This window comes from Coturnix japonica, chromosome 7 (genome assembly GCF_054131305.1).
Source record: "Coturnix japonica strain WE chromosome 7, WE-NBRP24, whole genome shotgun sequence".
Lineage (NCBI taxonomy): Eukaryota > Metazoa > Chordata > Aves > Galliformes > Phasianidae > Coturnix > Coturnix japonica.
In genome coordinates this window covers 14,423,303-14,448,833 of record NC_140669.1, presented here as the reverse complement: position 1 = coordinate 14,448,833, position 25,531 = coordinate 14,423,303, and the positions used below count along the sequence as shown (strand labels likewise).

Genomic DNA, 25,531 nt, shown 5'->3' with positions numbered 1-25,531 from the left:
ACAGTGTAAATATACTACAGTATTTTCAAATGGCTTTTGTGTGTTGGGTATCCCCACTTACCTGAACTATATACTGACAGGAATATGTACCCCTGAGTTCAAATTAAAAGGAAGGCAGGTGACGGTAAAAGAGCAACACCAAACAAACACAGGAGATCCAGATTCAAAGTCTGGCATCTTAGGACTTTTCTAGAGTTAGAGATGTGGATCTGATGGGAAGAAAAAAAAACACTGGATCCCTCTTTTCACTGTATTCCATTTTGCTGGGGGATGGAGTGAGACATCAGCTTCAGAGCTGTGTTATTTTTATTTATGAAACAGTTGATGCCACCTTAGGGTAGAATCTCTCATTACTGCTGAACTCCTGATCAGAGCAGCCTGACTGTGAAATTCCACATTTGGAGGGAGAAAAACAGAGTGTTCCCCAGCACGTTACTTTCAAGAATAAATAACTTCTAAATAGCTTCTGCCTGAAGCCACTGAGGACATTTGAATTCATCTTGGGAAGATGGATTAATGGGGAGATGACAAGAGAAGGGTCAGATATGCATAATGAATGAAACATATGGCCTTGCTGCATGGATGGGGATTTCATAGCTGTGTGTAAAATATACCAAACACCTTTGTACAGCACACAAACCCCTTCTAGTGTAATCCTTAGATTGAGTTTGACACCCACTTTCCAAATGTGCTGCTCGAGCTTCCAGTAGCCAACTACTGGAGAATGGTCCTGCATGTGAGTGGGTGGGATGGATGCTGGAGGATGCTCTCCAGGGGTGATATCTTTGGGAGGTTGTATGCCAATGCACTCTCTGGGCTCAGAAAGTAACAGAGCTTCTACTAAGTGCTTGTCATCATCTTGAGCAGTAATAATAATACTGACATGTGGCCAGAAGCTGCTCATCGTGGAGTGTTTCAGAGATGGGAGATGATGTGGTTCCCTAGAGGGCCTGTTGCACCAGGAGTGTCCATCCACCCATGTTATTGCTCCACTAAACCTGGCCTTGAGAACCTTCAGGGGTGATCTTAGGATGCATTGGTTATGTCCCCATCTCTGAGCAGACACCTAAAAAGAAGTGCTCAGCAGGGTGATGCTGTTACATTGACAGCAGTGCACTATCTCACTTGGACTGACCCCAAGCCTTGTCTTTTCAATAGGCAATTGTGTCCCTCATCATAATGTTTGTCATTCAGTGGATCTACACCCTTGTCAGCCTGGGGGCAGCGGTCGTTCTGTATTTCTACATTGGCCAAGTGAGTCCAGGACTCCCCCTGGGTGAGTTATGTGTTCTTTGTATTATTAAATCTGCTTAAAATTTCATTAAGCTTCAATTTCACTTAATTATGAATTGAGAGACTTACGTTTATTATGTAGCTGGCACAAGGAAGGATGAGATTTTGTTTCTTTGTTAGTTTCAATACATTTTATATCTAGCTCTTTAATTTCTGATTCTAGCTGTAGCTAACACCAGTTTGGTAGTTGGAGCATTGTGCTTGTTGTGTTACTTTTTGTGCTCTGAACGGCCAAATCAGACACTAAGAGTTAAGAGGGACTGCAGATTGCAAACATATCACGGCAATGAGAAAAATCTGTTGTAAATACTTTTTAATAAACTTAATTAATCGATCTAAACCCACCTGAGAAAACTTTAATGAAAACTGGAATTATGACAAGTATCTCATTAAATCTCAGCATTCATAACTGCAAAACAAGAGAGCCTTTTGATTCCGGATCTCAACAGGTTGAATATGTCAGGAACGTAATCTGGGAAAATATTCTTAGGCAAAAGGCTTTAAAAAGGTTTGTGCATGTGATAGGCTTAAACAAGTTCAAAATTAAACAGTACAGCACATTGAGAAAGCAGCTCAGGAGAGTCTGTAGCTCCTTGGCACAGGGGCAGGAGAGATTTGCATTGGTCTGCCCTCTGAGAGGGTGATGCATGCGCAGCATGTGCCTGCTCACATACATGTACATGTAGGTGCATAAATACGTTTGTATGAGCATACATGGGTGCAAATTGTGTGTGTGTGCTCTTTTTTGTTTGGCACCTATGAAAACCTAGGTAAGAAAAGACAGAAGAACCTGAGTTCATGTATCATTTAACCAATTCAGAAATAGCCACCTGATTTTATCTAGATTAAAGGTTATTGTAAGTAGATACCAGATTTCAGAAACCCACGCTGGGAGAATCCAAAAAGTTACTTATCATTCAGTAACCATCAATATATCACTCGCTAATCTTTACATGACAACTGAGTTCTATTTATCTGTATGGAAGGGTGGAGAAGAGATTAGATGGTTTTATGCAACCTGCTCTAGAGTAAGGTGTCCCTTCTCTTGGCAGGGGGCATGGAATTAGTTGGCAAAGAAGTCAGAAATAAACAGAATTCAGCCTAATTTTTATTTGATTCTGGGTGAAAGTTATCTTGTGACCATGCTACATCAACTGCTCCACGAGTTTGTTCTCCAAAGACAGAATGACCCCTCTGTGTAGAGAGGCAGTGAGATGCTGGTTGGGTGATGTTCTGCAGTAGGGACTAGATGAAGGTCTTGGGAGTGGTAGCTCTGCCACAAGAATGCTCCAAGATTTCAACACATCCTTCCTCTTTTCTTTTGGCCTGCAGCAGCCTAAGCCAAATCCAGCAGGCTCTGCTGGGTCTCTGTTCTCCTCTGTAACCCTCACCACAAACTTCTGGGACTGCTTTTGCTGCCAGCTCCAGCACTTGTCTGCCCCTGCAATGAGCCAGTGCAGGAAATTAACTGCACAAGGAAATCCAGAATTCTTGGTGTTGATGTAATAAGCTAAACTGGCTCTCCATGGGGTCAGCCAGGAGGGAGCAGTGAGACCACGGCCACTCTGGCTTAGGTCAGCCACACAGCTCCTTAGTCTCCCCATCCCTGCAGTGGGAATGGGCTTTGCAGTGTCAGGAAGAGAAGATACTGCTCCTGGTATCTTTCTTTTGGCCTCAGCTCTGCTGGTATTTTAATAAGCTGTAGTCTGGGAAGGGATAGCTGTTCTCCATAGGAAATTTGGGTTAGTTTCTTGCTTCAAGAGCTGAAGCAAGCATGAAGACTTCAGATGTGCTCTCACAATCACTAAATCTTTGTGTAATGAAGGCTGGCTGGTTTGGGATTTTATACAAAAATTCAATGGCAAAAAGCAATTATGAAGGAATTAACAGCCTACTGACTTTTTGTGCTTTTTTTCCTGTAGGAGCAGCAGCAAATTTCAGTTTGTTCAGCTGGATTAAGTCTGTTTTGACCACCTCATGCAGGTTGGTACCGATCACATGGCAGAGATCAAGGCACTGAGCCTCTAATGTGTGTAAATGTTGACTGTCTTCTTACCTTGAGCAGTCCATCTTTCCCTGGATGGAGAACCAAAGTAATGGCAAATAGAATTGTTTGCTCTGGTTGGCTGGGTGGCTGTGGTAATGGTGGAACAGGCAGTCACATTCCAGCTAGGCTGAAGTTTCAGAGAGGAGATTTGGGAGGAAGCAGCAATAGCTGCAGGGGAAAATGCAATAAACAAGGTTTTCAGTGAAGGAACCATCCAGTATTGAGTTTCTGTGGGACTGCATCTGCAAACATCTTAGAGTTTTCCTTCCTGGAAGACCATAGGATTTTTGCGTGGTCAGTTATTAACTGGTTTTGTTAATTCATTTTGATCCTATTAATTATTAATTCCATAGAGTTTGGATTCCCATGGGAGTAGTGACCATCTCTTCTGCTTTACAGCTCAGTGGGATTTGAAATTCTTAATCTGTTTGGCTTCTTTTCTGTTGCAATGGGGGAACACTGTAGTGAACACTGTACAATACAAGCTGCCGTGCATTAAGTGTGCAGATTTGGTAGTTTCTTTAAGGTGAATGAAGGTCCAGGTATGTAGGTACATTGGCATGTGCCTATGCTTTCCTTCCCAACTCTTTGCCCACAGTCCCTATAACATAGCCACATGCCTTTGGTGGTAGAGGCAGCTCAAGAGACAAAACTGAAGGCAATGGAATCTCTCTCAGATCTCCATGGATGTGGGTCCATGATGCAGCCAAGAACAGACAAGCTGGTTCTCCTGCGTCACTGCCCATCACTGTCTCTACCAGATCAGGGGATCTCTGCAGGAGTGGCATGAGGACACAGCTGTCCAGCTGACCTCTTTGGCCATGAACGGCTTCCTTCACACAGCTACTGCTGCCTCTCATGGCTTTGTCCTAAAGCTACAGAATTCTCTGTTAGCAGGATAAGAGCCCAAGGCAGATAAACCACATGGAACAGGAGTGAGGGTGTCCTGAGGGTATGCGCTAGGCTTTGTGTGTCTCATTTGGAAAGAGGGGTTGTTCACAATGTCTGCTGCATTTGTAATGTGAGCCAAGGCCTGGGGTGAGGAGGTGAGAATGAGAACAGGGTGCACGGGACTGTGCTGGAAGCGCTGTCAGAATTACTCATTGCACTGTGAGTCAGACCCTGCTGCATTGTATCCCAGGCACTTGGCTGTCCTGTTCCACCTCAGTGTACAGCTGGATCTGTTGCCTGTAATTTAGTTCAGTGCAGCTATGATGATGGAGCACATTTTCCTTCTGGTTGTCCCCTGGTACTTCTCAGCCCTGTCTTTTGCCTGTTGGCAGATGGTCCCTGTGGGAGGCTGGCTGACTTCCCAGGGAGGTGACCAGGGACTGGAAGGGAGAAGTTAGCCCACCTTTGCTCTGCTACAAGACATTGCATTGAAATCACTTGCACATTTCTCCTAAGCTTTCTTTTCTTGAATCCAAGCAAGGCATGCCAATGAATTTGAGATAAAAATTCATCCTATTTAAGTGTGAGAGTGATGGAAGCGACCATGGGTCCTTGATACTTCCAAATCCTCAAAGGTTGGATGGGGCCCTTGACTACCTGGTCTAGTGCCTGATTTGGTGACTGACACCTCTGCCCATGGCAGGGGGTTGGAGATGACCTTTGAGGTCCCTTCCAACCCAAGCCATTCTATGATCCTATGGAAGAGGGCTAAGTCATTGGTATCAGCACTTCCAGTTGTGACTTGCAAGTGTGTAGTCAGGGTTTCTTAAACTGGGAACAAGAGGCTGAAGGAAAGTCTCCGCTTTTTATTTCAAAGAGGAAGAGAGTTTCCGGCCTGCATGGTTCCAAAAGTAATTGAGATGTACACGAAAGCTTCGGAAGCTATAAGAAGGATATTTGTCAGTAGCAACAGTTCGTGCTCCTTCCTTTCCTGCACAGTGTAAAAAGTGGCAGAGCCAACATTTGGAGCAATTCCAAAAAGGAAATGTATATTTGCTAAGAAAATGTATATTTTTGAGTATTTGCTGGGGAGGAGGTGGGAGTAGAGTCACCGTGTGCCTTCTAGGAAAGATGTTCCATTAGCTGGAAGGGCACCAGGGGAGACGTAGCCCTTCTCAGTGTGCCCTGCCTGCCCCTTTTGGTGCTATTTTTGGTCTGTTCTGTTTTCATGGCTGCTAAAGGCAGACACTGGGTGATGTGAGTGCTTTTGTGCCTGCAGGAGGAGGCCGTTGCCGAAGGAGCAGATCGTGGTGACCCCAGCCTTGGCGACAGTGGGCATGGAGACCAGGCAGCTCACAGAGGAGAATGAGGACTTTGCCTCCAGGGACCGCTACCACCAATCCTCCCTCATCAGCAGGGAAGAGTTTGGGAATCAGTTTCAGTAAACTTGGAGGCTGAAAAACAGCAAGCTGTCGTTTCAGAAAGGGCTGATGAGTGTCAATCACTGCTGACGTACCTTGTGAAATACTTGAATGTGTACGGAAAGGATGTGAAGAGTTATTTACGTGCTCGAGGCTTGTTTGTTTGTGCAAGCTACTACATGGCCAAGTTTCAAATCTCATCCTAAAGGGAAAAGAAAAAAAAAGAAACCTGCTTGTTTTATACCTCAGAGTTTCAGTGACCAAATCTTAGCACTTTAAGGTGTTAGATCATAGGCCGGAGTCAGTGGCAAGTGCAAGAGGACTATGAAATATATTCAAAACTAGAACTGAACCTGTGCCTTTATATGCAGCAGTGCAGCATGGTAAAAACTACTGTGAAACGGTGATGTGATGCCTTAGAAGCTTTTCATAGTGGCTTCCCACATCCTTTCTGAAACAAGAGCCAGGATCTGAGAGTACAGCTATCTCCATATAGCACATCTCTTGGCTAAAAGGAGAGATGATTCAGAAGTGCCTTAACAAGATACATTTAACCTTATTTTGCTAATTCTGCTTAAAGCTCATCCTGTACTGAGCTTTATAGATGCATACGCATAAGTAAAAAGGGGGGGAGGGAAGGGAGGAATCACTGCCTCTCCCTTCTTGTAATCTCTGATCACTTCAGCCATTAAATTATTTATTTCTCCTTCTGTGCAATAAAAACGTCGGCATGGGGACGTGCCTCACAGCACTGAATTAAGAGAACAACTAAACAACAAAGGCATGGACAGCAAAACTGGGTGGGCTTTGAGGTCCTTTCCAGCCCAAGCCATTCTGGGATTCAGTGAGACAAGCAGCTCCTCCCATTGGGTACCATAGTTTTGGTCAGCACTGTCGGGAAGGTTCCTGTGTCTGTTGTCTCAGAGCATGTCATGCCTGGGCATTCTGGTCCACAGTTTCATTGCTGGTGTTGTATGCTGTAAGTAGAGCAACTTCCCTTCTTAGTGCTTGAGAAGGGGTGTGCTGATCTTTCCTGGGGTGTTGGCTTTGACATCATTAACTGCAGAGGTGGAGGGAAGACTTGCTTCAGGAACCCTGAAGGTTGGTTTGGGACCCAGCTCTGAGCATTATCTGTCCAGAACAAGTTGCAGTGTGGTTAATTTCATAATGAAAAGATCCTTCTATCTTTTAAGCCATGTGAGCACTGTTATCATCTGTAACCAACCTTCCTTTGAGTTCATGGAATTGTTTTTAAGAAATGAGGGTGTGAAAACATTTGTTTTTATGAGATACGTGGATGTAGGTTTGACAGATTCGTTTGCAGAAGGCACAGATACAGAAGGCATTGAAGGATAAATAGTTTATTATTTGCCTTGCTGTCTTGCCTAGATGCTCATGCTGTGTTTGTGATGCCTCAACATTAACAAGTATCCAGGAATTAGAGTCATCTGCCTCAAAAACAGTGCAACACAAGTAGAATTAATAATAGGCAGGAGAAAAGTCAAGTTTTTTTGTGATCTGGGCGTTAAGTGACAGCTCCTTGCTGCAAGTTGACATTACTCTGGTTCTGTCTGAACGTCCCATTGGAATTCTGCACTGGGAGAACCAAACTCCTCCAATCTATAGCTTTACCCAAATCCCTATTCTTCTTTCCTCTCTTCATAGCTCTCTCAGTCAGCTTTGACTTTCCTTGGGTGTTTTCATTGTGCATATTGGCCAGAAAGTCACATGCTTGAGATGGTCACTTGCAGATGATTGTGATGCTGGAGAAGCAGCAAACAAAACACCTGAGATAAATAATGATAATGTACCTGGGATGTGGAAATGGGCTCTCTGTGGCCAGCGAGCTGTTGTGATCTCACCCCTGTGCTTCTGGTTCTGGCTTAGCTTCATCCAGCATCATAGCTGCACCTGGACAGGATGTGCTGAAGCACAGCATACGGTTATCATTTAAACTAGTGGGAAAAGGTGGTTCTTAGAATTATTTCTTTTGCCTGGTGAATTCTAGTATGGGCAATTGCTGCTATAAATTGGGGGGGAAAAGATAATATAGTGAACCAGTAAGTATGGGAACTCTGTACAAGATGGGTGTGCAGTGGTCTCGCTGATATTCCTTCTCAGAGCAGGCTGACAGAGAGCAATCAGAGGTTCCGAGTTGCGTCAGATGGATCAAAATGACTGACTGTTTTCCCCCAGAAAATAGAGGGTTTATTTCTGACAGGAATCAGAAGGGAACATTTTGGACCTGGTGACATAAACTTGCTGTGCGTTTTGCTGTGAGGGATGAAAAGAGATCACAAGACCCACATCCATCCTGACCTCCAAATGTCAAGTATCTGGAACGAGCTGCTTCCAAGGGAGGCACAAGGCAAGTGTTCCCTGCAAAAAGAAATCAATTGAGCACCACTACCCCCGGAGTGCAGAGAAAAATGTTCAGGTGCTAAGTGCCTTTTGGATGATTGGGATCCATTAATGGATGGCTTAGAGCATCGAGAGGAGACGGAGAAGGTAATTAATTATTGGGTTAGGAACTATCTGTCCGCTTTGGAAACTTGGGACTTTTAATAACAAATTCCAGGAGCAGAAACTATTCACTTTGTACCTTAATTCATCATCAGCTGAAAACTTGTCTGAGGTTTATGAGCTTGCTCCAAGCTTGGGACAGATCTGGGCTGTGTTTCAAGTGAGCTGCAGGAGTTCTGTGCTGGGGCTGGGGAGGGTTCCTGGAGAACTGATCGGGAGTGACCAGTGAGCTGAATCCCGGTGAGGTGTTATAGAGGTGCCTCTTCTCTCAAAACTCTTGTGCTTTTCTGTGATTTTAGGGTCAAACAGTGCAGAACCTGGCAAACTGGGCTGTGTGACTCCAGTCCCTTGGGCTGGGATGTGGAAAGCAAGAAGAAACAAAACCAAATGGGGTTTTTCCTCCCCTAACACAGATTGATGGTGGGATTCTGCTGGTCAGCACACACCATCCATCATGCTTTATGTAGTTATGTTAGATCTGGGGCTTAGGAATACTGGGGTTCCTCATGAGCTGATTTCTTCAGTGCAGGGATATCCTTTAGTGAAGTGGCAAATGTGGGAGTGAAATAACGTGGCAGGAAAATGTGGTAGCTTTACCTTTTCAGCCACGAAGCCTTGGCAAATTGGACATCTGGTGGGGAAAGGAGTGCATTTGGGGAATACAAAGAAGCCATCCGTGTTTCCTTCCCAGGTGCTTGTGACTAAGTTGGGACAGTGAGGGGACAGTTTGGCTGTGACGGTAAATATCTTTTGATAGCATTGGCTTCCATTGTGGTGCTTTTGTCCTGTTGGTGATCGCAATGGCAAGAGGATGGATGTAACTTCCCTATGGCCACCTCCTGAGGTGTGATGCTTTTAGTGGGAATTTTGGGAAGAGGACATTTGCTGCGCACCAGGGAGGGCCAGTAGGGGTCTGCCATGCTGGTTCTTTAGTGGGATCCATTATGGCCATGGGAGCATTCAAATCTGGTCCTGCTTTCTTCATGGCTGTGTGTTCGTTGATGTTTATTCTGTGTCTGCATGCTGCTGGGTTTGTTCTCGCTGTGCCTGTTGGGTAAAACAGTAGGAAGAATTTATTGAGGCTTTTTGGAAAAGCACTTGATACTGCATTTCCTGCCTGCTGGATTTACAGCTTCAGAGGATGAGAAGTACTTATAGGAATGGGGAGCCATTTATTTCATATAAAAAGATATCTCCAAATGTTTGAACTCCTGCCCCATGTCTTCCCCCAAGGTATCAGAATACTTCTCAGCTCCTCACACAAGCTTTAACTCATGGCAGTACATTCCTTGGCAGGGTGTTGGTGTCTCTGATTTCTGGTTTAGGGCTCTTTCTATGATGTGTTCCATAGGGAATTGGTGCATCCAAATGCTGATGCAGCCTGGACAGGTGGTGGATGCTCTGTCCCTGGAGACATCTATGGTCAGGGTGGACAGGGCTCTGAACACCTGATGGAGCTGTAGGTGTCCCTGCTCTTTGCAGGGGGGTTGGCCTTTAGGTGTCCCCTCTAACTCCAGTAATTTGGTGATTCTGTGCGTGGTGCAGCTCGTTGCCAGCAGTTCCTGGGCCACTCAGATGTCCCCAGCTGCAATTAGAAGTGTGGTTGTGATCTGTTGGTTCATTTCAGAGAAACCTGGAATAACAGGGGTCACAATATCCCCATTTCTAGGTACTATCAACTGGACAAGCCAATGTAGTTTGCATGCTTGCGTGGGCTCATCAGTGCCACCTTTTGGGTGGAAAGAAGCCTTCGGGGGTTTGGATTTGTCACGGAGCTGTTTGCTTTTGCTTCTGGGGAAGGGAGAAGGTGGGAGCTGGGGACTATGGATCGAACCAACATTATTTGTCTTGTGTTTGGAGGATTGCCATTTGTTGCTGTGGTCTGAAGCGTTGGATTCTGTTTGGGTAGAAGTGGCTCATGGAAATCTGAACTAACTGAGGGAGGAAAGCAAAAGATGTCTGGGCACCCAATGGAAGAGATGGGGATAGGTTGGGGTCGTGGGGCAGTGAATCGTGGTCTGGGGGCTGCCAGTAGTGGCGCAGAGCACTGCCACAGTGCGCACTGCACACAGCATAGCCGACAGCGTGGAGTTATGAAAGGGAATTTCAGAACAATAAAGGGAAATCCTCTGCCTCCCGTACAGCCCAGCCTGGGAAATTGACCACAGCGAGAAACTGCTGCTGGAATTTAAAGGAGAGCGGGTTCGCTTTATAACCAATAAAAGATTTGTGGTCCTTTGGCAAGGACTTGCCGCAGCCTCGGTGGGAATGGAGTTCGGGGCCACTTAACTCTCACCGCGCTCAGCCGGAAAGAAACTTTCCGGTGGAGCAGCGCTGCCCGAACCCGGCCGGGCTCCGTCCGCTCCGATCCGTGGTGCAGATCCCACCGAGAGGGGAGCACCGCGCAGCCCGAACCTCTGCGGCAGCGGGCACGGAGCTGCCCGAGCAGGGAGCGGGGCTCTGCCGACAATAGGGGACGGATAAAAATAGTGCGGAGGAGCGGGGATGGAGGGGGGGTGGGAGACCGGGCCGGGCGGGGGGGCCGTGCCGAGCCGTGCGGGGCCGCGCCGGGTGATGTCAGGCTCGAGGAGGAGCCTCGGCCGCCTGCCCTTTTACTTTCGGGCGCCGGCACTTGGCCGCAGGCTGCCGCTGGCCGGGCCCCCCCGTGCCGCCATGGGCACCCCGCGCTGCTGAGGCCGGACCGCGGCCGCCCCCTTCCCGGGGCAGCTGCCCTCTGCCGTTTTCCTCCGTTACCCATCGCCCCGCTCCGGGCATGTGAGCCGCTCCCTCCAGCCCCGGCAGCACACCCCGCTCCCCGTCCCGTCCCCAGCGCCATGCCGGCAGCCTGCTCCCTGCTGCTGCTGCTGCTGCTGCTGCTGGGGCTCGGGCTGGCCCCGCCGGCCGGGTCGCTGCCCCTCGCTCCCCCCCGGCGCCTTCCTCCTCCTCCTCCTCCTCCGCCGCAGCCGCCCCGCAGCCGCCTCGGCCGGCCCTGCTCGCCTCCCGCCGCGGGACACGACCGCCCGGGTGAGTGGGGACACGGGGATGGTCGGCGTGTCGGGTCCTGCTTCACGCGTGGGCTGCCCGAGCCGCCCGGCCCCGTGTTCTTAAGGGTGGTTCGGGTTTGCTAAGGGAACGTGCGGGGGAAGGCGTCGACGCGTTGCTGGGAGCGAGTGGGCTCGGAGGCTGCGTGGGTGCCCGCCCGCCGACACCCAGCCCTCTCCAGCCTTACTGCAGCCTCCCCACTGCTGCAACCCCTGCCCGGTACTCCGCACCGGGCAGCTGCTCTGGCAGTGATGCTGAGCCTGCTTCCAGCACGGGCAAGCAGAGGGCAGGCTGCGTTTTGCACAGGAAAAGCAGAGCTCACTTCAGTTGACGCCACATAAGTGGGTTTACTTGTTTGCCGGAGGAGGTACAGTGCAGAGCCCTGGGAGCGCTGGTGCACACCTGCCTGATGGGCACATCGAACCTCAGCTTTTAGTCTGAACCTCAGCTTTTAGTCCCTGATGGGAAGAGAATGCTGTGCTTTGTGGCTAAGTTTGCTCTTTTTCAAGCTATCAAACATCAGGAAATGTGGCAAAACTGTAACGCCTGAGTTGCCTTCACGTGCCCAAAGTGTGATGCTGTAGGATCACACTGTCCCTGGTAACCAAGGTGTGTGGCTGGGTCAGAGCTGCTCTCCAGCAGGGTGCGAGCAATGTGGGGACCATGAGGATGCAAAGAAGGGGACGTGGGGCTGTCCCACTCGGCAACAGAGGCACCAGGGGTTCTTTCCAAGCCAGTGCTGCTCACCTGCTTCAGGCTCAGGGGGATGGACACTGCAAACACCTGCACAAGTCCTCAGCTGCTGTTTGGTGAGAGTCATGCAGATCTCTTGGTGGATAGCAAAAAGTGCTCCATTTCATCTCAGATTCCTTTCTGCTGTCTTTTCCTGTGACCTTGATGACTCCTGAGAGCCGACGGAGAGACGTGTCACCTCTGCTGGAGCCTGAAAAGCTCTCTCAAACCCACGGCCAGGAAAGGGTGCGGGTGTGAGGTTTACAGCTACAGGTGGTTCATGGTTCGCATCAGCCCTGAGCCAGAAGGAGCGATAACAGCAAATGGCACAACAAGTGATGCCGCATGCTAACAGCTGCCATGGGTCACTGAGAGTCACAGATCCATGCTGCACACCAGGGGTCTGTGCTGGGGATGGGATGTCTTGAGCCGCCCTCAGGCCAAGCTGTAGGCACAGAAGGGATCACCATGGTCTGAATCCTGCCAACATTTCCTCCACCCTGAGGAGTCCTTCCAAAGGAGAGTAGGACAGAGGTGGCATTGAGCCCCTAATGCAATCCCTGTGGAGCACGAGAAACAGAAGTACGTCGTTCCCATCTCACATATGGGAGTAACACCCTGCTGTGACCGGCAGGATGCCAGCCCCATTGGCTCCGTGAGGCTGGGAAATGAGGTCAGGAACGACCTGGGAAGGAACTGCCTGGGATGGGGTGTTCACAAGGAAGTCCCTTCACACCAAAGTGGTGTTTTGCCTCCATAAGTGCTTTGGACTTCCCATTGCATACCAAGTGGCTCCATACAGTCACAGCAATGCAGAGAGGTGCGGGATGCTGCTTCATTCACAGCTGGTGCTGCAGGAGTGTGCGTCATTCATTCTGCAGGCTCAGAGGCCCGTGGAGCTGGGTAAGATGAACATTGCTCCTTCAGGTTGGGTGAATGAAGAAGTACACATGCGTGCACACAAAAAATGAGAGCAGGAGGATAGAAAAGAGAAGGGAGATGTACTGTTGTGCTGGACTCACCTGGATTTTTCAGTTTTCCTGCAGCAATCACCAGAGCCACTCCACACCTTTCAGTATCACAGTGTTTGGGCAGCCTTTTGCATGCTGCTCTTCCCAAGCAGCAATCACTGCTTTAGGATCATCCCCTCTGCTGTAGTTATTTCACTTGGCTGCAGCCCGTGATGCAGCCATCCCTTACCCCAGGGGATGCCAGTTTTGGGATGGAGTGTTTGGTTTAGAGGAATGAAGTTCTCCCCCATCCTTGCAGTCCTGTGGTGCAATGTGCTCCCTTTTCCTGTTAGGGATCCCAACTTTAGGGTCAGAAACCTTTCCCAGTGCAGCTCCCGGGCTGCAACCCCATCCAGTGAGTCTGGTCACAGAACCATAGAATGGCTTTGGGATGGAAGGGCCGGCCACATGCTGGCACCTGTCTCAATACCCCTCTGCTGTTGTAGTGGTGCAAAGAAGCTTTAGGGGCAGATTGATTATCACTTGTTTTATTCCCCTGATGCTGTGCAATAGATAATTCAGGGCCTGCAGCTGGTGGACAAGCTTGTCACGAGCCCCCAGTATCCCAAACACAGGCTGTTATTTACATCCCATTGAAGATGTAGGTCACACAATGTGCTTTTCTTTTTCCTGATCAGCTGAGCATAAAAGGCAGAATCCAATTTCCAGTGGATACGGACCTGATTACAAATTCAAATTTTTAGTTCTCTGAGCAGTTTTTGCAACATTTGCATTGTAATTTGCTGTTTCCATAAATATTAGAGGTTGATTTGCTGGGATATTCATCTGGAGCAGATGCAAGAGGGCTACAAGCAGAGGCTCAGGGAGGGAACGAAGTCTATGGGTGGCCATCAGTAGAAAGTGGGGTTCTTTCAGGCTGGTGAAGCAGAGGCTCAGGGGAGATGTGATGACTCTACAACTCCCTTAAAGGAGGTTGTGGTGAAGTGGGGGTTGGCCTCTTCTCCCAGTAACAGCCATAAGATGAGAGGCGATGGCCTCAAGTTGTACCAGGGGAAGTTCAGGTTGGATGTTAGAAAACATTTCTTCTCTGGAAGAGTGGTGATGCAGTGGCACAGGCTGCCCAGGGAGGCGATGGAGTCACCATCCCTGGAGGTGTTCAGGAGCTGTGGAGATGTGGCAATGAGGCACATGGACAGCGGGCATGGGTCTGTGGTTGGACTTGGTGATCCTAGAAGTCATTTCCCACCTTAACGATCCTTGCATCTGGCCACTCTTCTTTCTTGCCCTCTTTGCCAGTGTGTGTGCAGAAGCAGCCATGCATTTTTAATGCCCTGTGCTGTACCATAGCATCCTGCTATGGCTGATGGCTCTCTGATTATGCAGAAGGCTCACGTTCATCCTTTTGGGCTGAAATCATTCGAATCAGAGGACAAGGAGAGAACTTTCCCACCCAAAAGGGAAATGATGTTGCGTTACTGAGCGGCCAGCCCAAGTTATAATATAATCTTAGAAAAATGCAGTTCCCTCGAGTAAAGGAAGCTCTGTAAACTCCAGCTCCTCCAGGCTGCCCGTGGAGCTGTTGCCTGCGTTGTAGAAATGCTGCTGTCAAAGTGGGATGCTAAAGAGAAAGCGAGGATAAGAACCAGTTCTTCTTACAATGAGGACATGTGCTAGGGTCAGAGCGGTGAGGTCTGTAATGCAGGTGTTAGGATGCTGGGTCCCATCCCTTGCTTCCTGTTAGGTTTTTCTTGGTGCTGTGCATGGTGAGCCCATCCTGAAAAAGTGGCAGCTGGAGCAAGGTGAAACCCTGCAGGGTTTTGTTGATGGAGATGCTGGGGTCAGAATTCTACTTGTGTGAAAGTGGGGCAGAAGTTAGTTTGTTTTTAGGGCTGTTGGAGAGAAAGAGATGATAAATCCACATCAGACTGACAGGGAATAGAAATATCTCTTATTTGGTGAACCAAATGTGCAAGCCAACCCATCTCCTGTGGTGCTGGTGACCACATCCAGTCCAGTGGTGCTGTGGCTCTGGATGAAGGCATTTGGCATTGCCTGTCCTCCTTGCAGGAAGGTCTCTTCAGGGGGCATAGGCGTACAAATACTCTTCTCTGTCCCGATGCTGAGCCCTTTGATAGCTGGTTTTGCTATAAAAAAAATAGCATCTCCCCCGCAGCTGTCAGCACCTCGGCTGTGGGTGATGCTGCACGGTGGCCAGAAATCTGTGCTCAGAGCAGCAGAAGGTTTGTCTTTCTGTCCCAGAAGGCCCAGCCAGCACCTGGGGCTGTCATTAGAGAGGGAGAAAGGAGCTTTTGGCTATGAAGGCAGTAGGGAAATGTCCTTTTTGACTTAAAGCTGATTTAGCTGGGGAGGGGCTGAGGAGTGTTTCCCTGCCCCTCCCCAGAGACATGGGGTGGCTGCTGTGACACCCCCATGGCAACACATGCACCTTTGGGACATCTGTCACTGTGTTCTTCTGCAGGCTTTGGACATCGTTTTCATTTCCACCGCTATGAGGGTCTCTCTGGGATCTCCAGACTGCAGAGGAAACTCTGTGCAGGGATTTTGGGTACTTGGGCAGCCTCTTGTGGACCCATGGTAGCAAAGGAGGGCTTCGTTTTGCTTCTGTGTTTGCTCAGGAGCTTTCACAGCACCCTGCCTCTGTTGCCACGGGAGGAACTTGGGGGCTGCACAGTACAATCACCCGCGTCACCGCCTGTCGGGACACTGCCGGTAACACCCTTCCTCCAGTGGAAAATCTCTGAAGCCCCGAGGAGCAGTGTGAAACCTCATGCTGTGCTGGGGCTGGGGTGAATAGTGTGGGGTTGGGGTGGTGGTGGCACATTGCTGCAGCCCAGCAGGGCTGGTGTGGGGCAGAACAGAGTTTCTGGGGTGTGTGTAAGTTGGAGTTCAGGTGTTGCAAGGGTTTGGGCTTTGGTTCTGTAAAAGCACAAGGCGGGGCTTGGAAGGGAGCTGAAGCCATCTCCCCTTGCAGGATCACCCCAAAGATGGTTATCTACTGCATTTTCAAACATTTACTCAGTGGAGGGGTTTCTCAGCATCTCTCAACAGTGGTCTGGCTGCGTCTGTGCCATTATCGGTAAGAGAACACTTTCTTATCAGGGAAACCATAACAGCTGGTAGCTAAAGGTTCTGGGAAGAAAGACATACAAGTACTGGCCAGGTTTGTCCCTGCATAGCTGCGAGATCTCCTAAGCTGACAAGTGGAGGTGGTTTAGGAGGTAACAAAAGGGAGGAATGCACTGAGCTATGCCAGGCGCTGCCGTGCCAATGCACGGCCAGGAGTGCAAACCTTGGCAAACAAACCGTGTGGTTCTCTATCCCTGTGATCAAGGGCTGCAATTGTGGAGCACAGTCCTGCTCTTGTAACTCATCCTTTATCTTGGGGCTGGAGCTGGGCACAATTGTCTCTGTGTCTGGAGGATGAGGAGCAGGGTTTCGGTGGCTGCAGCTCACAAAGGCGTCCTTAGAGAGCTCCTCACCCCTGGTACGGGCCTGGGAGAGCTCAAAGGAAAGAACATTCATCATTGTTGGATTTGGGTTTGGTTACAGGACTAATGTTAATTCTTTCGGGGATGTTATCGGCTCTTTCAGCAGATGCAGAATGGGGCTGCGGGGTGAAAGCAGCAGCCAGCCCTGTAGATAAAAGCCCTTTTAAAGGGACGTTTCTTAGGAGGGAAACTTGATCAGGGGGCACAGTCACTGTGAAGGTGTTTTCAGAGGGGTGGGTATGGGCAGCCCCACAGGTCTTGCTTTGCTGCCCCATGCCGGACCTGTGTGTAAACTGACCCTCACCACCTACAGGGCTTGGTTGCTGTGCAGGCCCCAGACCAGGGAATCCACAGGTCTCAGTAGGAGTGCAGTGATGGTGGGCAAAGTCCTGGCTTGGAGCTCCCAGCCCAGTGGCCTGGGGACCTTCCCCCCATCCAGTCCCATCTGCAGCCCTCAGCTCTCAGGTTGGCTGTGTGCTCCCAACCCATTCCTATGCAATGAGTGAACAAGTTCCTCCCTTCCCAGTGTGATGCTGCTTAAAAAGCCCCTCCAAAAAAAAAAAAAAAAAAAAAAAAAAGACAAAAAGACAAAACAACCCAAAACCCAGCACAATCCTATTTAAGCCCTATTGTGGCACCAAACCCCCGTTCCACGCTGTCCAATCCACTTGTGCAACTGCCACAGCTCTGGTTTAAACCATGCTCTGTGGTTGTTGATCTCTCCTCCACTCTGGGCACAGCCCATGTGCTGGTAGAAGGGCTCACATGTTTCCTACCCCCATGCCATCCCAAACCGAGCGGCCCCACTGGCCAGCCCTCCAGCACCAGTGGCTGGTTCTTCTTCTTCCCTGCTTAAATCAAATCCAAGGCACTGAGCTTATGCTGGGAGTAAATAAGCTGCACTTGGTGACTTCTGTTACACATGAGGTCAGGCGGAATGAGCTAATGCTCCCTCCTGGCCCTGAATGAAGTGCAAGGCTCAGAAAGCAAAGTGGAGTCCCGCAATGCATGGGCTGCTCTCACCCCACTTTGGAGCAGCCCCTCTGCCCCAATGGCCACGGATACATGTGGGGCAGCTGCTGGGACCTGGGTGCTGCAGGGAGGCTGTGCGTTCTCGTTAGCATTCGATGAGTAATTAATCTGGCCTTGCCAGCAGCAGGGTCACCTTCCCTTGAACTATTGTCCTTGTGAGCCCTGGGTGAGATTCCTAACGATCGCAAACCCTGCAGGCAAACTCCGCGGTTTCATTAATTCCTTATTTGTGTGAGGAAGGGCTGTCTTATAAGTGAACTTGTGAGCCCATAAAAGCAGCAGCAGCCTTGTCCTGCACAGCCAACTCTCATTCCACCCCCCCTCACCATCGCTGTGCACACTCATGGAGCTGCCATAGCTATTTTCTTTCACTTTTTTTTCCCTTTTTTTTTCCCCCCAGTATATTTTTTTTCTTTTCTTTTTGCAGCCAGGATGTTTTTTCTTGCCTTTTTATTGTTCCAGTGACCTAGCAACTGCGCTGCGGTGGAGCCCTGCCAGCAGACTTCCTCCCTGTGCCGTCTGACGGTCTCCAGCAGCACTGTCCTCGGATGGGAGCAAACGCTGCAGCGATGTCGGGTCGCGTACGGCTCTGCGCACACTGCTGGCTTTGCTCAGGAATGCTCCAGGGGGACCTTAAATCCCTGGAAAGAGGAGTGAGGAGCGCTGCGTGGGTGACTTTTCCTGGTGCATTGCTGTCAGGGAGCAGCCTGAAGGATTTAAAGAGGGAATAAGGTGTCTGCCAGCTGCGTGCTTTTGGCTCCAGGGGGTTTTGTTGGAGTTTGTGTGAGGGTATGGGGAGCTTGTTAGAAATAGATTTGTGTTTGAAAGCGTTTTCCAAAGGCTCGGCTGTAAAACAGGGCTTTTTAAAATTCAGTTGCCTAAAGCTGTGTGGAAGCCATAGCCGTTGACTAGAGAGAGGCTCAGGGTGCTGCTCCAACTGTGGGTCAGTGATGTCCACCAGTGTAGGTCCCAGAGACCTGTGCATTAAGCCCAGACTGTCCAAGTAAATGAGCAGAAGGTGCAGGTTCCTGGGCTGGAGCTGGGACCTGGGTGTTTCTGGCACTGTTTGGAGCACTGTTTGGAACACTAAATGTGCAGGCTGGAGAGCCCTGGGTAAGCAGGACAGCATCCTGTCCTCATGGTGTGGGCTTTGTCCTTGGCCTTCAGAGGCAGACCCTGGTTTGTGAGTGCTCTTTATTTCCAGGTACCCTCTGTCTGGTCTGCAGGGCACTGCTTTTAAAAGGAATTAATTAGCCTTTTGGTTTTCTCATGGTAACTCTGAGCACAGGCCTCTGGAATCACGAGCACAGAGTTATTAGATAGGGTTGAAAGCAAACCCAGCACTTATCGTCCTCAGTGGTAGTGCAGCCCCAGGGCTGAAGTGCAGCCTGAGCCCCTGGGCATCTGTCCCCATAGCAGCATGGACAGATGGACACCAACAGACAGATGGCCACCGGCATCCCAGCTGCTGCCGCCCACACTGAGGGCCTTGAAACCCACAAGGTCTGTAGCTGGAGTGATGCCCCGGCTGCATTGGGTTAGAGCAGTTGGTGGCCAGAGAAATCCTTCTTCCTTATTTCTCATCGTGGAGGGGAAAAGTGGCTGTGATGCTGAAAGAACTAGCAAAAAGGGTTAAGTGTGTGTGGTGAAAAACCTCTTGCATTCTTCCCGTGCTTAGTGCACACGAGGGACCTGCTCGAAGCAACATTATCGGCGTGTTTACGCTGAGCTGACCACTCTCGAGCATGAACATTTTTTTAAGCTCCGCTTTTCCTCCTCCCCCCACTCCTCGAGCTGCTCCTCTCAGGGCAAGAACAAGGAAGGAAACTGAAAATCCCAGCGCTCCCTGGAAGGTCCAGATTTAGGGCTGCAGCTTTTGTTCGCACAACTCCGCTTGGCTCCTAAGCGGCCTCCGCCCATGATCCCGACATCCGCAACCGCACTCCCCATGCAGTGCCGTGCCCCCGCTCCTCCTCCTCCTGCCGAGCCCGTGCTCCTTCCTCGGCTTTGCCTCCCGCCAGCCGGGAGTTTTCTAAGTTTAGATGACTTTTTCCCCACCCCGAGCCTCGGGTGATGCTGAGATGATGCAACTCCGCAGATGTGGGCTCTGCACTTGTAGCCACGTTGCTGCTGGAGGAGGCTGCGTTGCATTGTGTTCAAATCAGTGCGGGATGGAACCAGGGATGTCTGTGAGATGCTGCAGTACTGTGGTTTTAGGTGTTGTGCTGTCCCGTGGCTGAGGACACAGCCAGAGCTGAGTCTTCATCACCTGTCACTGCATAGAATCGTGGATGTGAACCAACAGCGTGTTCTGAAAGCCCACCATGTCCTGGGCTGCATCAAAGGGGTAAGAGGAGGGGATCCTGCCCCTCTGCTCTGTGCTGTGAGCATTCACCTGGAGCACTACATCCAGAGGTGGAGTCCTCAGTACAGGAGAGACGTAGAGCTGTTGGAGAAGATCCACAGAAATGATCCCGGTCATGGAACACCTCTCCTATGAGGACAGGCTGAGAGCTGGGGCTGTTCAGCCTGGAGAGGAGAATGCTGTGGGGAGTGCTGAGGGTGGCCTTTCAGTATCTGAAAGGGGGCTGTAAGAAGGATGGAGACAGACTTTTTAGCGAGGCCTGCTGCAGTAGGATTAGGAAAATAGCGTCAAACTAAAGCAGGGGAGATTTAGATTAGATATAAGGAAAATGTGTTTTTTAATAAGTGTGGTGAGGCACTTGAGAGATGATAGGTGCTCTGTCCCTGGAGACATTCAAGGTCTGGCTGCACAGGGCTCTGAGCACCTGCTGGAGCTGCAGGCATCCCTGTTTATTTCAAGGGGGTTGTACCAGATGATCTTTAAAGGTCTCACCCAACTCAAGCTCTGCCCACCTCCCTGGGCAGCCTGTGCTTCCATTTCACAACACTCAGCCAACCCAAGGCCTTGGGAAATCTGCTGGAATCTGATCTGTTTGTCCTGACTGTGCTGTAACTCAGCTCCCCAAACCAGCCACCTTGCTATTGCTTGCAAAGAGAGCCTCTCACAGCCTGGCTCTGCCTGGTGAACATCAGGACTAGTTTTAATGGGAAATGCACACACTGGTCCCTCAAGCGGTGTGACAGCTTTGGGCTGGGAGACTGACATTTCTCTTAATGGCTGTGGTCATGTGAAGTTTAAAGGTGGGATGTGCTTGGTGCACACAGGGGTCAGTGTCTGGCTGATTTCTGCCAGTTCCCCATGTTGTCTGTGAGGCTGTTTGCTGGAGGTTTGGGGCCGAGGCTTATGCTGTTTGTTGTCATTTTCAGAGGGACTTCAGAGGAGTGGAAATTGCACCAGGGGCACTTGTGCTCATGGCCACCTGCATGCTTCTGGAAGGGCTGTGGAGCATGGGATGTTGGGATGATCCACACCATCATGTCTCCCCTTTGTCCTGGGATGGGCACATGGAGCCTGGCTTTTTGCTGTTGCTCTCCTTTAAAATTTATCCCTCATTATGCACACAAAACATGTGGGGGTGCTGAATGCCATTGCTCCTTCACGCAGCAGTGGGTTTTGACATTTGGCACCACGAGTCAATCCAGTTTACACTGGTGGGGATCCAAAACTAAATGTCATGGCTGTGTTATGATTATGCGGAACCTTCTCTAGTGCGAATGAGCTCAGAGCTTGGCCTCACACATCAGCACCAATGGGATTTTCATTTTTCTTTGCTCTTCCTTTCAGTCATCGACAGCAGCCATCAGATGAGAAGAAGCTTGGATGTGGCCATGGAGACCTCCAGCTCTCTCGTGGGGGATATAGAGCTCACCACAGTGCAGCCTGGCACCAGGCAAGGGGCAGAGCACACTGTTCTGCCTTCCAGCACCAGGACTTTCTCGTTGCAACAAGGGGGATGCACAAGGAGCAGCCCCCCTGGCCCTGGCCCCCCTCCTGGTGAGTTCTGATGTTCAAATTCCCACGTGCTGCTTGCCCTGTCCCTGTTTCCATTTTTTCCTTATCACCCTTGGGTGAGATAAGTGCCTCACTGAGATATGAGTGAAGAGTATGTCTTCAGTTCTTTAATTCCTTGAGTTCTTCTGGTTGAGAACTGCAGCAGGAGCACATCCCAGACAGATGTCTGGCTGCCAGCTGCTGGGTGTTCTGGCAGAGCACTCCCCACCTTGCACGTTTATAGTGGTTTGCAATAAATCTGGATTTCCCTTGCTGTGCACAAATGCAGACAAATTTCGGAATGCTGACATGTTTTGGTGATGGAAACCTTCTGTCCCCAGCCGCACCTCTGGCAGCATGTTCTATGATAAATACAGGAAATGTGAGAAATGCTGCTGTGACCCTATAGGGTAGCACCAGGTGCCACTATGGGTGAGTCTGCTGCAACCCCAACCTGGTCAACAGGAAGATGAATTTCTCTCTTCTCCCTTGCTCTTTGCAGCTGCTGGAAGCCAGGAGAGAAGCAGAAGGGCACTGGCTTCTCCTGGTCACCTTGTAGACACAGAGAGGACACTGACACTGGGACCATCTCTGTCCTCATCCTCAGCATCACAGGCCCTCAGCGTGTTCCCCAGCACCCCTGTGCCCAGCTCCCCTGGTCAGCCCCCTTCCTCTCCCCATGCTCCCAGCACCCAGACCAGTGCAAGAGGCACCACACTGCATCCTGAGGATGCTGCACAGAGTTCCACAAGCCCTGAGCTCACAGGATCACCCACCTCCAAAAACACTTCCAGAGGTGAGTTACTCCACCATTTGTAGGCTTTTCCTTGGGGGTTTTGGTGCAGTGCTTTTGTGACGGTGAGCCATAGATCTTGCAAGAGCAGTAACCTGGGACACCCTGAATGGAGGAGATTCATGTCTTTCCAGAAGAGCACTTTGTCCAGATTGAAAGCTTCCTTTGCTTAATATGCATACATGCAGTGTAAGCATCTGGGAAGAAAATGGATCCATCTGTTTATAATTTCATACACACAAATCCAGCTCTTTTATTGTACCATAGCCGCTGGAAGCAGCTACCAACCATCTTATGGCTCATCACTGGAGAAGACAATTTGGGGTTTCCACGCCACCAGTGACTCCCTGTCCACCACAGCCACCAGAAGCACTGGGAGGACGTTGCGGTCTCTGTCTGCCAGCACCACCCTGGTCCATCTGGCAGAGATTTCCACTGCTGGTGCCAAAACCATTGACCCTCTGTACCGGATCCTGTCTCCCGGGACACCTTTGGGAGCCGGGGCCACTGTGTCCTCCTCAGACCTGCTGCTTGCCGACGCGAGCAGTGCCTCCACGCGTGAGTTTTGATGGCTAGCTGTATAAGCCAGAACATTATTTAAAGAGTCTTTATAAACAAAATACATCCTTTCTATTTTAAAGAAAGGAGGAATAATATTGTACTTGGCACATTCTGTACGTTTAAAAACATTTCACAGAAATGAAAGTATGGATAAATATTATTCTAGTTGGAAGAGGAGGATAGATTTTCTCTGAAAACTTTCAGTAGAATTTTGCAAGCTATTACTTTAGGAGTTCCTATGTGGAGATTGGTTTTTCCCTGCCCTAATGATTTCCCAGTAGTAAATATTCACACATATATTGTCTGCCGGGATGAAACCTTCCCAGCTGTTTCAGTTTGTGCAGTTTTCTGTTTCTTTTCTCCTTTTTCAGCCTCTCGCAGCAATCAAGAGCCCAGGAGCATCCCAACTGCTGGAGAGGTGATGCTGCACTCAGATGTGTCCACTGTGCGCAACAACATGACAGTGGGGACACTGGGTTCCTCTCTGAGCTCTGCCGCCAGCCCTGACCCCACCAGCATTTCAGGGGACAGTTTGTCTTCCTTGGGGACTGGGACACATGGAGCTGGCAGCTGGCAGGGAGACCTCACTACACACCCCCGAGATCCTTTGCTTGCCAGCTTGCACTCTGGCTCTGGACACACATTTGCAGGTAGGTGGTTTGTTCTGAAAGGTGGCTGCTGTGTGGTTGCGTTGGGTTTTGTGTCACTGAGTTTGTGTTGTTCTCCTGTAGATAACACCATCAGTGGGTGCTGGATGAGCAGCTGCACTGGGACTGGGGGAAGGTTGGGAGCAGTGTTCAGCTTTTAGTTGAAAAACTGAAAAATACTGATGGCCTACTTGAAACTCCCATACTCAGAAAAGCAGTTGCTGTTTATAAACATATATATATATATGAAGACCACCCATCACATGTGTAACTCCGTATGCATTGTTCAAATCTGGTTTTCTTGTATCTCAGGTGTCAGAAGCAGCCACCAGCCAACCAACACATCAACAACAGAGAAAGAAACCTCAGTGTCCTCTGCCACCAGTGCTTACATTTCAGCCACGGCCACTGGCAGCGGGGGGAGACCTCCAAGGTCTGCCACAAACAGCAGTGGATGGGCAGCAGGAGTCGCTGCTTCCAGCAGTGGTGTGACCGGGACCTCAGGCACTGTCAGATCATCACCTGCCTCTTCTGTAAGAGAGACCCATGGAGTGCCTGGGTCTACAGCTTCCAGCCAGTCTGAAGTAGAGCCTTCACTGCCACTCTCTCCCTCTCCTGCAGAAGGCCCTTCCATAGGTGAGGAGTAAAAGGAGGATGGTTACTTTATCCTACACTACCTGCACATCTCAAAATGTATTACAGCTGCATAGAATATACTTTTAAGGAGAAGAAAGTTTGGTTTGGTGTTTTTACAAAAAAGGCACGCATATGGAAAGTTTCCTTGGGCCAAGAAAAATTCACTTTCAGATCATTTTGAAACTTTTTGCCATTTCCAGTTGCTATCACTATTTGTTCGTCATGGGAACTAAGCAAGGGGGATTCAATTGTAGCCCCAGGGACCCAACTTCAGATCCTGCGATGTTCCCCATGGTCCATGCTGCCTCCCAGAAACCAAACCAGCTTTAGGGCAATTTGTATGTGGTCTCAGGTCCTTTGTTCTGTTCTTTGCTCCTGGACCTGGTTGCAGTGCTGAAGGAATCCAGTCCCTCTAAGCCCATTCCTTCATGACCTGTTCTCCCTGAAAGCTTTGCTGCTCAGCATTGTGCCCTGTCTGAGCTGAATTCCAGGCTTTTTGGGCTTGTTATGAGATGTGTTTGTTCTAGCAGCTTGGAGTGCCCTCAGTCATTTAATGATGAAATCAAGTGCAAGGTGCAGTAGTAGTAGCCATTCAACTGGTTCTACATAACAATGCTTTTTGTGGCATCAAACCACATTTTACAAAAAAAATTTCCGTGGAAAGGAGTCACAGCTGTGGAAATTCTCTTTCTCTAGATTGGCATCTTCTGGTATTTTCTTCCTATGCATGTATTTACTGTTTCTGAGTGCTACTGGAAGAAAGCTCACCTGTTTACTTACATTTATGTGTTTGTAACTTTTTTCTTTGTCATACCTCAGCTTCCAGAAGCAGCCACATGCCATTTAGCACCCTGGCCACAGAGAAGAGAACTGATTTCCACGCCACCAGTGACTCCATGTCTGCCACAGCCACCAGAAGCACTGGGAGGACGTTGCGGTCTCTGCCTGCCAGCACCACCCTGGTCCATCCGGCAGAGATTTCCACTGCTGGTGCCAAAACCATCAACCCTTCAGACTGGACCCTGTCTCCTGGGCAGCCTTTGGGAGCAGGGGTTGATGGTGGCACAGGGGCCACTGCATCCTCCCCAGGGTCACTGCTTGCCATGTCGAGCAGTGCTTCCACAGGTGAGCTCAGGCCATCCTCGGGGGCCAAATTCTGTAGGCCTTGGGTACCCACTCTGTGCAGAGAGGGGTGAGGGAGATGTTAGTATCACAGAATCATTTCAGTTGGGTAATACCTCTAAGGTCATGGAGTCCAACTGTTAATGCAGCACTGCCATGTCTACCATTGGCCCATGACCCCAAGCACCACATCTACATATTGAGTACCTCCAAGGATGGTGACTCTACTGCTTCTCTGGGCAGCCTGTTCAATGCTTCACAACCCTTTCAGTGGATACATTTTTCCTAATATCCAACCTGAGCCTTCTGTGGTGAAATCTGAGGCTATTTTCTCTCATCCTGTTGCTTGTTCCTTGCAAGAAGAGATAACTCCACCTCACTACAACCTCCTTTAA

The 25,531-nt window shown here is 49.7% G+C and overlaps 2 protein-coding genes across 7 annotated transcripts in view; both read left to right on the top strand.

The window, feature by feature from the left end:
- Positions 1-6,387, top strand: part of SLC12A8 (solute carrier family 12 member 8) — a 42,417-nt gene extending 36,030 nt beyond the window's left edge. For all 4 annotated transcript variants that reach the window (XR_014947913.1, XM_015868718.3, XM_032445993.2 and 1 more), the window contains 3 exons: positions 1,159-1,276; positions 3,216-3,276; positions 5,511-6,387. Coding sequence is in view for 3 of the 4 variants with exons in the window: in XM_015868718.3 (XP_015724204.2) it covers positions 1,159-1,276; positions 3,216-3,276; positions 5,511-5,676 (345 nt within the window). In the remaining variant the exon portion in view is untranslated. The remainder of the gene's footprint in view (positions 1-1,158; positions 1,277-3,215; positions 3,277-5,510) is intronic.
- Positions 6,388-10,478: 4,091 nt separating this feature from the next.
- HEG1 (heart development protein with EGF like domains 1) overlaps positions 10,479-25,531 on the top strand; it is a 35,550-nt gene continuing 20,497 nt past the window's right edge. Inside the window, exons 1-7 of one of the 3 annotated variants that reach the window (XM_015868712.3) lie at positions 10,479-11,199; positions 21,171-21,380; positions 21,880-22,173; positions 22,438-22,728; positions 23,103-23,381; positions 23,691-24,014; positions 24,834-25,139. In XM_015868712.3, the coding sequence (XP_015724198.2) occupies positions 11,010-11,199; positions 21,171-21,380; positions 21,880-22,173; positions 22,438-22,728; positions 23,103-23,381; positions 23,691-24,014; positions 24,834-25,139 (1,894 nt within the window). In that variant the 5' untranslated portion in view covers positions 10,479-11,009. Of the gene's footprint in view, positions 11,200-17,582; positions 18,194-21,170; positions 21,381-21,879; positions 22,174-22,437; positions 22,729-23,102; positions 23,382-23,690; positions 24,015-24,833; positions 25,140-25,531 lie in introns of those variants that run through there. The other 2 variants (XM_015868714.3, XM_015868713.3) reach the window with 2 other exon arrangements.